Source organism: Panthera pardus, unplaced genomic scaffold, assembly GCF_024362965.1.
Source record: "Panthera pardus isolate Hobbes unplaced genomic scaffold, ASM2436296v1 HiC_scaffold_17, whole genome shotgun sequence".
Lineage (NCBI taxonomy): Eukaryota > Metazoa > Chordata > Mammalia > Carnivora > Felidae > Panthera > Panthera pardus.
The window spans coordinates 150,837,580-150,847,456 of NW_026526732.1; the positions used below are offsets into that span (position 1 = coordinate 150,837,580).

The 9,877-nt window shown below is 54.3% G+C and overlaps 1 protein-coding gene across 2 annotated transcripts; it reads left to right on the forward strand.

Moving 5' to 3' along the window:
- Positions 1–82: 82 nt before the first annotated feature.
- On the forward strand, positions 83–9,565 carry PPP1R18 (protein phosphatase 1 regulatory subunit 18). 2 transcript variants are annotated; one of them, XM_053905294.1, is made up of 4 exons: positions 83–219; positions 1,076–2,923; positions 7,574–7,784; positions 8,675–9,565. In XM_053905294.1, exons 2-4 carry the CDS (start codon positions 1,292–1,294, stop codon positions 8,692–8,694), a joined length of 1,863 nt encoding a protein of 620 aa, XP_053761269.1. In that variant the 5' UTR covers positions 83–219; positions 1,076–1,291; the 3' UTR covers positions 8,695–9,565. The 2 variants fall into 2 exon arrangements, with proteins under 2 accessions (XP_053761269.1, XP_019275504.2); XM_019419959.2 differs by having other exon boundaries at positions 1,226–2,923.
- The last annotated feature ends 312 nt before the right edge of the window (positions 9,566–9,877 follow it).

Below are 9,877 nucleotides of genomic sequence, written 5' to 3' on the forward strand. Positions count from 1 at the left end.
TCGCCGCCCCCCGCCCGGCCCCCAGGTCTCTGTCTCCGTCCCTCCTCCTCTACTCCCTCTTCCCTCCTCCTCCTTTCCTTCCCTCCTCCTTTCCTTCCCTCCTCCCCTCCCTCCTGTCTCCGGATCTCCCTCAATCCCACTCTCCTCCTCTTCCTCTCTCCTCCTCCCTCCGGACGCCAGGCTCCTCCGCACCCCCTCCCCTGGGAGCCCCGCTGGCTAGTGAGTTGACTGAGGGGCTTCAGACTTGGGGAAGGGGTGTCTCCTCCCTCTGTCCCCGCTCCTGCCCCCAGCCAGGACCTTGGGCTGTCTCCTCTTTGTGCCGAGATTGTCTGTGCGGTCCGAGCTGGGTGGGGATGGCCGGCTATGTCAGGGTTCGGTGAGATCGGAGACCCGGGCATAGGACTCGAAGGTCCGGAGAGCAGAGTCGTGGAGCCGGTGCTCCGCACCCAGGGTCCCGGGCCCGGCCGGTGGGAGAGGCAGGCGGTGGTGGCGGGACGGGTGGGGGTGGACGCCAGGGTTCCGAAAGTCCCCAAGGGACGGTATTTCCCCCCGACCTGCCTGGGGGCGGAGTGCAGGGCGGAGGGGTGGCGGCTGGGGGCCGGAGAGGTGTGGCCCGAGCGGATCTGGGAGGGGAGCCAGGACCTCCCCGGCCCGCGCTGAAACGCGCGCCCCGCTCCTCCCGCGGAGCTCTATTTCCCCTCTGCCTCCGGAGTCCCCTTGCTCCCCTGGACCTCTCCACTCTCCGCCCCTCCTCACCTCCCCGCCCCCCCCTCCTCAGGTCCCACCACCCCTTCTCGGGCGGGATTCCCTGACCTCCCTTCCCACTCTAACCGCCTCTGGAGTAGCTGTGGGGAAACCTCGCCTGACCCCTACTCCCCCGCAACCCCCCCTCCCCCGCCTCTCTTTTCTCTCTCCTCCCTCATGCCGGCTTCTTTTTCCGCCTTTCTCTCCTCTCACATCCTTGGGACTGTCTGTGATACCATTAACCGTACATTACCAAATCTGACTCCTGCCTCTTTGCCCTGAATCTCCACTCTTCCTCTCTGCCACGACCCCACCCCCACTTGGTCCACAGCTTTTTCTTCACTTTCTTAGTTTTCCCCTTTCTCTGCTTTCCGTCTTCTCCCTCTTTCCCTCTGTCTTCACCCTCAGCTCCTTTGCCCATCTCTGTGTCCCACCTCTCCCCCTCTACTTCCTCTCCGCCCACCCCCAGTCTCACCCCCAGGGCCTCTGGAGCCTCTCCTTCCTGTTCTCTGGCCCCAGCGCTCGGCACCCTTAGCTCAACGCGGTCATGGCCACCATCCCAGACTGGAAGCTACAGCTGCTAGCCCGGCGACGGCAGGAGGAGGCAGCCCTTCGTGGCCGGGAGAAGGCAGAGCGGGAGCGTCTGTCCCAGATGCCAGCCTGGAAGCGGGGGCTCCTGGAGCGCCGCCGGGCCAAGCTTGGTCTGTCTCCTGGGGAGCCTACCCCTACACCTGGGACTACAGAGGCTGGACCTCCAGACCCAGACGAGTCGGCTGTCCTCCTAGAGGCCATTGGGCCAGTGCACCAGAACCGATTCATTCGGCAGGAGCGCCAGCAGCAGCAGCAGCAGCAGCAGCAGCAGCAGCAGCAGCAGCGTAATGAAGAACTACTTGCAGAAAGAAGGCCTGGGACTTTGGAGGCCAGGGAGCAGAGATCCAGCCCTGGGGAGATGCGGGATCAGAGCCCCAAGGGAAGAGAGTCGAGAGAAGAGCGGCTCAGTCCCAGGGAGGCCAGAGAGAAGAGGATAGGGGGAGCCCGAGAGTCAAGCCCCAGGCCTTCAGAGGCTTGGGACTGGAGGCAGAGCCCAGGAGAGGCTGGAGACAAGAGCTCCAGACTGTCAGAAGCGCGGAAATGGAGGCTGAGCCCGGGAGAAACTCCAGAGTGGAGTCTGAGACTGGCAGAGCCTGGAGAACAAAGCCCGAGGAGAAAAGAGGTGGTGGAAAGTAGACTGAGCCCAGCGGAGTCTGACAACCAGAAGATGGGCCTGACAGAGGTCCATAAATGGAGGCCCGACTCTGGAGAGTCTCAGGAACAGAGTTTGGTACAACTGGAGATATCAGAGTGGAGGCTGAGCTTAGAAAAAAGAAAAGACTGCTCAGAGGAATGTGGGAGAAAAGAAGAGAAGCCAATTCCAACACTGGCCTCAGAAGAGATTACAGAGCTGTCAGAGACCCTGAGTAGGGAGGCTCCAGACAGCAGCTCTGGAGAAGTGGAGGCAGCAGAACAAAGGCGTAGCCCTGTGCAGGATGGTGAGAGGGGACTGAGGCTGACAGAAGGATGGAAATGGACCCTGAATTCTGGGAAGGTTCGAGAATGGACACCCAGGGACACAGAGACTCAAATTCAGAAACCAGTCCCCCCAGAGTCTGCTGAGAAGTATCTGGGGCCCTTTGGTACAGAGGCTGGAGAAGGCGAGGCTGAGAAGGAGAAGGCGGGGGCTCTGGGCAGGCCTTTGAGAACCCTGCAGAACTGCAGCTCTGTGCCCTCCCCCTTCCCACCAGAGGACGCTGGGACTGGAGGCTCTAGAGGGCAGGAAGAGGAAGCAGTGCAACCCCGGCCCCCACCAGCAGCCCCTCTGTCTCCCCCACCCCCAGCCCCACCTGCCCCCCAGTCCCCTGGGGATCCCCTCATGAACCGACTGTTCTATGGGGTGAAGGCAGGGCCAGGGGTGGGGGCCCCTCGCCGCAGTGGACACACCTTCACAGTCAACCCCCGGCGGTCCCTGCCCCCTGCAGCCCCCACCACTCCTCCGGCCACCCCAGCCACAGCTGATGTTGCAGTCCCCGGAGCTGGGAAGAAGCGGTACCCAACTGCTGAGGAGATCTTGGTTCTGGGGGGCTACCTCCGTCTCAGCCGCAGCTGCCTTGTCAAGGGGTCCCCTGAAAGGCACCACAAACAGGTAGGGAACAGCTAAGCCAGCTTTCTTTAGAAGCCTGCTCATTGGTTCTTTCTGTACTCCTTTCTTTTTTTATATCCCTATGTTCTGGTCTTCCTCTATTCTTTCGTGCTAATTCCTGCCACAACCCTTCCTCCTCTGCACACACACCCTTCCTTCTTGTTGCCCTCCTTTTCCATTCATTTCCAAGCCCAAGAATCCTGCCCTAAATCAAGTGCTGTCTCTGGGTGTGTCTCTCTCAGGGTGTGCCCAGGCTGCTCACTCTTCATTCCCTCAGGCTCTGAGTCCCTCCCTGCCCCCCATTTCTTTCCTTCCTTTCCTCTGAGTCTGGGACACAACCCGTCTGGTGGAGACCTGAGCTGAGGCTACAGCCTAGAATCTATGAGAGCAGGGTCCTCAGATTGAAAGCACACACAGCCTCCCAGGGGAGGGAATGTGGGGCCAGGAAGCCTGAAGAGGCACAGGGGGTGCCTTTGGGGTTCTAGGGGAAAATGGCAGGGAGAAGTGAGTGGAGGAAGTTCTCAGTCCCAAGGCAGAGGGGGCAGAGCCAGTGAGGGAACTACTGGGATGAGGGTGGGGGAATGGAATAAGGCTGGCCAAAGAGAAGACTTTTGAACCCCAAGTCTGCTCCATGGGAGAGGCACACACAGAAGCCATTTGAAGTGGGTGACCTCAGGGTTGCACACCCCCAGCTGGGCCACTGCTTTAAACAGTGCTCCCTTCTCTCTTGGGACAAGAAAAGCCTTCTCTTCTTCCAAAATACCCCCACCCCTCACTCCCCTTCTTCCTTCCTCCCTGGACTTCCCCTCCCTCCCCAGAACTGGCTCAGCAGTTGGTTTTCCCCTCTCTTCCTGTTGCCCTGGCCTCTCCCTCCCTTTGGGGTAGCAAAAGAGAGAAGTGAATTTGGAGACACTGAGCTGAGAGCAGGGAATACAATGGGAGTTGGGGACAGGGATGGGGGCTGAGGCCAGCAGAGGGTTAGAGGTTAAACTGGAAAAAGGACAAAGTGCAGGAAGTGGGAGCAGCCAGGCTTCTTGCTGTGGCTTCAGCCCAACCCCTTCCTTACACACCAATCAGTTTCCAGCTTGAAAATCTCTAAGGAAAGAGAGGTCCCTGCACCTAACACATCTCCTCAGAGACTGAGAAGCCCTTCATAGTGTCCAGTTGTCATCTCATCTGACGTCCTCAGATTTGTCTTGTGTGTGTGTGCGCGCGTGCGTGCTTTGTCAGTGGGAAACCACAGGGACCAAAGACCTAGATTAAGCTTGCAGGACACTTGATCCCCCAGTTCATCCTCATGTGCAGCTCAAGCTCCCCTCCCTGAGCCATGGTACCTGAGTCTATCCTGAGCACTCTGACTGCTACCCGCCCCTTCCCCTTTGGGCTGGACAGATGTTAGGAGGTAGGCCAGGAACTGCCAGAGTGAGGTGTTCAGACAAGTCACTTCCTATAGAGGTTGGCCTGTGCCTTCGGGGAGGAAGAGCAGAGGGAGGCATGAAATTCAGGGCCCAAAGCTGGGGACCATGTGAGTGCAGGACAGGACCTGTGATGGTGACCATACCTAGGTTAGGGAGCAGGGAAGCCGGAAGCAGATCACCCAAACAGGAAGCCTGGGGTGGGGGCCGGAAGGCTGGTGGGGCTGAGTGGGGAACCGCTGGGCCCTAGGCCTGCCAAAACTGCTCAGGATGTGGTGAGAGAATGAGGAAGCCATAGCTGCTCTAGGGGTGGGGGTGGAGAGAAGCAGCACAGAGTTTTCTAGACCCAGACACCTCCCCCTCCACCCTGTCTGAGGCCTTCTTCCCTCTCTCTGCACCCTGCTCAGCAGGGACTGACATGCTTGTTCCAGCTCTGACCCAATCCACTTGCTCTGGGACCAGAGGACTGCCCCCTCACCCCCTTCCCGAAATAACTCTTGTTTGGAAGCTAAGGCCATCAAATGCATCCTTGCCATGGGAGAGAAATCCCAGCCCTGTCTTGTGGCTGGTGTCCTTCCCCAGAGGCCCTTCTAGCTGAGAGATGGGCCCCTCCCCTCTTTGGCCCCCTTGTGACTTTATATAGCTGATGGGAGAGGAGCAAGTGAGTCACACCCCTCTGTACTCCCTCCACCAAACTCCCATGGAGGCTGTGCATTCCTGAGAAACCCAGTCAGAAGTTGTGGGGGGGGGGGGGGGGGTGAGCAGAGAAGCAGGATTGGAGAAGAGAGACAAACAGATTGAGAACAAATAAAATGAATCATTTTTCAGAGTGGATAACAAACCATGGAGCTTGTTATCCCAAAAGGGAATGTGAAAAGAAAATAAATGGGTTCCCAGAAGTTTGGGTAAATCTGTCAGTAACAGAACCAGAACTGGTCCTTCTGAAGAATTGGGATATAAGGGATCTGGTTGCTGTCATGCATTTCTACCAGCAGTTCCACAGATAGACTGTGTACCTTCCACACTGGTCCCCAGTGTTGGTTGTCTGTGGGGATCACACCTGAGGTCTGAACCAACTCTTCCTTACTCACCATAGCAACTTTCATGCTCTTATGGACAGTGGACACAGAATAACAAGTAAATTCTCTGGTAGATTAGGAGGTGGTAAATGATTATGGAAAAAAATTACAACAGGGTAAGTGGAACGTAGACAGCGAGAAAGTTGGGGGAGTGAATATGAACTTTAAATAGGGTGACTGGGAGAGAGGGAGCTATGGGGGTATTTGGGGGAACAGTGTTCCAGGCAGAAGGAATAGCCAGTGCAAAGGCCTTAAGACTGGAGTGCCCCTGTTGGCCTTAGAGGAACTGTGACCAGGGTGGCTGCAGTGGGAGCAGATAGTTGCCTGAGAAGTGGGGGGTAGGGAGAAGTGGTACAGTGGGAGTACCCTGTGGGCCTTCGTCAGGCTCTGGCTTTTCCTCCCAGTGAAATGGGGAATCAATGGTGGGTTTGGAGCCAAGGGGTCTCTTAGTTCCAGCTTCCCATGGGAACCCATGTTGCACATTCTGTACAGCCCTTAGCATCCACTTGTCCAGCCACCCTCCCGGTTTCTCTTTTCTCACACCCCAGTCCATGTGGAGACTCAAGGATGCAGGGCCCAAGCTCCAAGTTTCCCAAACAGGTCTTCTGGGAAGACCTGAATAGATGGTCTGGACCTTTCCAAGTAGTTCACACAGAATCCTCCTGTTTGTTTCCTTAATCGCTTTGGCTCCCAGAGTTAATCCCACTCTGCCCCTGCCCCTGAGCTTCTTAAAAGGGCAAAGGGGAAGAGTAGAAAGGGAATGAGAACATCTGGGGCTCGCCTGCTCTTGGGACAGTGTGTTTGTGGAGGATTTCTGCCCCCTCCAGGTCCCCTCTGGCTTTTTGCCTCTGTCTCTGCATGTTTCTCCTGTTGCGCTTTCCACCCCAACCTGTGTTTGCATGGACTTTCTTCTCTGCCCCTGACGCCTCACCTAGCTTCCCTTGCAGGGACTCAAGGGCCCATCTCCTCTCTGTGTTAGGGGAGAGTCTTGTTTCCTCTGGGCTTTTCAGCAGAGTCTCTTCTTCCCTCCCAGGCCCCAGCCCCACTTTGTTGTGAGTTCACTCCAGCTGTAGGAGAGGAGTGAGGGGGGGGAGCAGGAGGGCACAGGTGTCCAGGGTTTCTCAGGAACAGCCAAGGGTCTGAGGATGTGGAAACCAATGTGCTCTTCCTTGCTTTTGCCTGGGACTCCCTCTAGCCACCTATTTCCTGCCAACTCAAACTTCCTACCTCTGGGAAGCCTTCTTGATTGCCCTCAGGGTACCCAAAGATTCGGTTCTGATCACAGGGGTTATCTCCACGTATTTTCTTTTTACCCTTCTGCCACCCACAGTCTAAAGAGTAGGAAGCTGGGTCCTTTATTACTCACTTCTGCACCTGTGTCAAAGTTCAGGCAAAAGTCTGATGTTTTGGAAATGATATGATAGAAGAAGGGAAATCTGGGATTGGAGAGCCTATATCAAAAGGAAAACTGGGTGGGATGCCTGGGTGGCTCAGTCGGTTAAGTGTTGGACTCTTGGTTTTGGCTCAGGTCATGGTTTCACAGTTGGTGAGTTCAAGCCCCCTCACGGCTAGCTCCATGCTGACAGCAAGGAGCCTGCTTGGGGTTCTCTTTTTTTTTTTTTTTTTTTTTTAACGTTTATTTATTTTTGAGACAGAGAGAGAGTGTGAATAGGGGAGGGGCAGAGAGAGACACACACAGAATCTGAAACAGGCTCCAGGCTCTGAGCTGTCAGCACAGAGGCCGACGCAGGGCTCAAACTCATGGACCCCAAGATCATGACCTGAGCTGAAGTCGGCCGCTTAACCGACTGAGCCACCCAGGCACCCCATGGGGTTCTCTTTAACTCTCCTCACGTTTTCTCTCTCTCAAAATAAACAAGTATTAAATTAATAAATGCATAATAAGTAATATTTATAAATAATTTATTATTATGTATTATATTATATTAGTGCTATATATATTATAATAATTAATACATAAAATAATAAAAATTTAGGGGGAAAAAAAGGAAAACTGGATCCCTGGGCCCCAGAGTGGATAGGGAGGGTAAAGTCAGTAGGGTGCCCAAATCCAGCTCCCCTCCCCACCTGGCACGTGCTTCCCTAGGAGCTTTCCCAGGCTGAACTCCATGCCTCCTGCGTTTCTCTCCTACTCTCAGCTCAAGATCTCCTTCAGCGAGACAGCATTGGAGACCACGTATCAATACCCCTCTGAAAGTTCAGTGCTGGAGGAGCTGGGCCCAGAGCCTGAGGCTCCCAGTACCCCCAGCCCCCCAGCGGCCCAACCCGATGACGAAGAGGATGAGGAAGAGTTGTTGCTGCTACAACGGGAGCTCCAGGGCGGCCTGCGCACCAAGGCCCTGATCGTGGGTGAGCTGAGGCTCTGCTGGTCCGAGGACACCCCCTGGTGTTCCTATTGGGCACTGCAGTCCAGGAGGGAAGGGGAGGAATTAATTAATGTTGTGCTCCTGGAAGAGACTTGGTAGGATCTCTAACCCCACCCACTCCCTTGACAAATGGGGAAACCAAGGTCTTAGAAAGTGAAGTGCACAAGGGATCTCCAGATTTCAAAACCATAACTCTGAGCACTCTACTGTGGTTAAAAACACAAGGTTTTGGTCAGACAGGACTGTGTTTAAATTTTTTTTTTTTTTAATGTTTATTTATTTTTGAGATAGGGAGAGACAGAGCATGAACGGGGGAGGGTCAGAGAGAGAGGGAAACACAGAATCTGAAACAGGCTCCAGGCTCTGAGCAGTCAGCACAGAGCCTGACGCGGGGCCCGAACTCCCGGACCGCGAGATCGTGACCTGAGCCGAAGTCGGACGCTTAATCGACTGAACCACCCAGGCGCCCCAAGACAGGACTGTGTTTAAATTCCATCTTGTCTCTTACCTGTGGTGTAATCTCCAGGAAATTACCTGCTCTCTGGCCTTATTTTTAGCAATTATGACATGGAGCTAAAAATAACCACCTCCTGGGGTTTACTGAGAGGGTTCAGTAATTTTTATGAAGCATCTTGGAACTATGGCTGGACATTAAATTACTTAAACTCATCTGGGGTTATTGTGTGATTAAACAGGTTGTAAGAATGCCTGGCACAGAACGCAAGCTTAGTGAATGATGGCTGCTGTTATTGTAGTAGCAAGCACTCAGCATGAAAGATATAAAGACTTATCTTCAGTGTGGAGAGTAAGGGGGAAAGGCAGGTGGCAGAGGCCCTCACTCATTCTCTATCGTTATTGCCTCCTCTCCCACAGATGAGTCCTGCCGGAGGTGACCCTCTTCCAACATACGGTCTATACCTTCCCCTTTCCCAGAACTGAAGATCCTGGAGCCCAGAAGATTGAGAACAGAGAAACCCTGAACATGAGCTTGGAAGGGAAGGCAACCGACATCTTCCAACTTGCTTTCCTCATCCTGTTTATAGGGGCAGAGCTAGTTACCCACAGTTTCCACATTCACCAAAGGTCTCTGATGTGAGTGCATCAGACATGCTGGTGCACCCTGGGTGATTCAAGAGTGAGCATCAAGTCCTGGGGAGGAGCACAGAGCTCATGGGGGTGAGGGGTTGGGGGAGGGAGATGAAGCACCTCTTACATCTCCATGGACAGAGTACACTCTCCAGCCTTCCTTTACTCCCCACCACCCCTTGAGGGCTCTTACAATTTAAACACTCATCCTGGGCAGCCTGCCCCCATTCTATTTACAGGCCCCTCTCCTTCCTGTTCCTTAGGTCACTGCCCCTTTGTTTACAGCTCCTGCCACCTCCCTTGACCACCAGCCTGGTTTACAAACCCCACTAGCTCCCAGCCCTACCTGCCAAAGTCCCAGGTTTACAACCACACCTACATGTTGAGTCTATGTGGAATCCTCTCCCCTGTCCCTGGCAGTTGCCTCATTGGGGGTGTGGCTTCTTCCACTTTTGCTCAGTCTGTACCTCTGTTTTCCCCAAGAGGAAAGTCTGGGAATCCTAACCCTAACCTTGTACCCCCATTTAGTTATTTAATTCTGTTCCTCCTAGTGGTTCACAATTGAATTGCAAGGGTGTGGAGTGACAAACAATGCACCTCAACTCTTCTCTCCCATTTCTCCTTCCTTATCAACTGCCTGTTTGGTTTTTGTTTGTTTGTTTGTTTGGTTGGTTGGTTTTTTTTTGAAGTTTTCCATAATAAAATGGAGATCTCTCCAACTCTCCTGCTGCTTTTCCTTCTTTAGAAAAAAAGTATGTGTGTGGGAGGTTCTGTGTTTCTCATACCAAGCCTCTCCCATCTTCCTATTGACCTTGAAGAGGTAGTGGCTACGGCTGCAGGAGGGAAAAATGATGGAAGTGAAACAGGAACTCAATACTGACATGAAGAAAGGGCTCTGTAAGAGCCCTGTATCTGTTTCTCGAAGGACTAGCAGGAAAAGGACTGGTTTGAGGAAGGGCAGGAAGAATCCACTAAACTGGAAGTGCCACA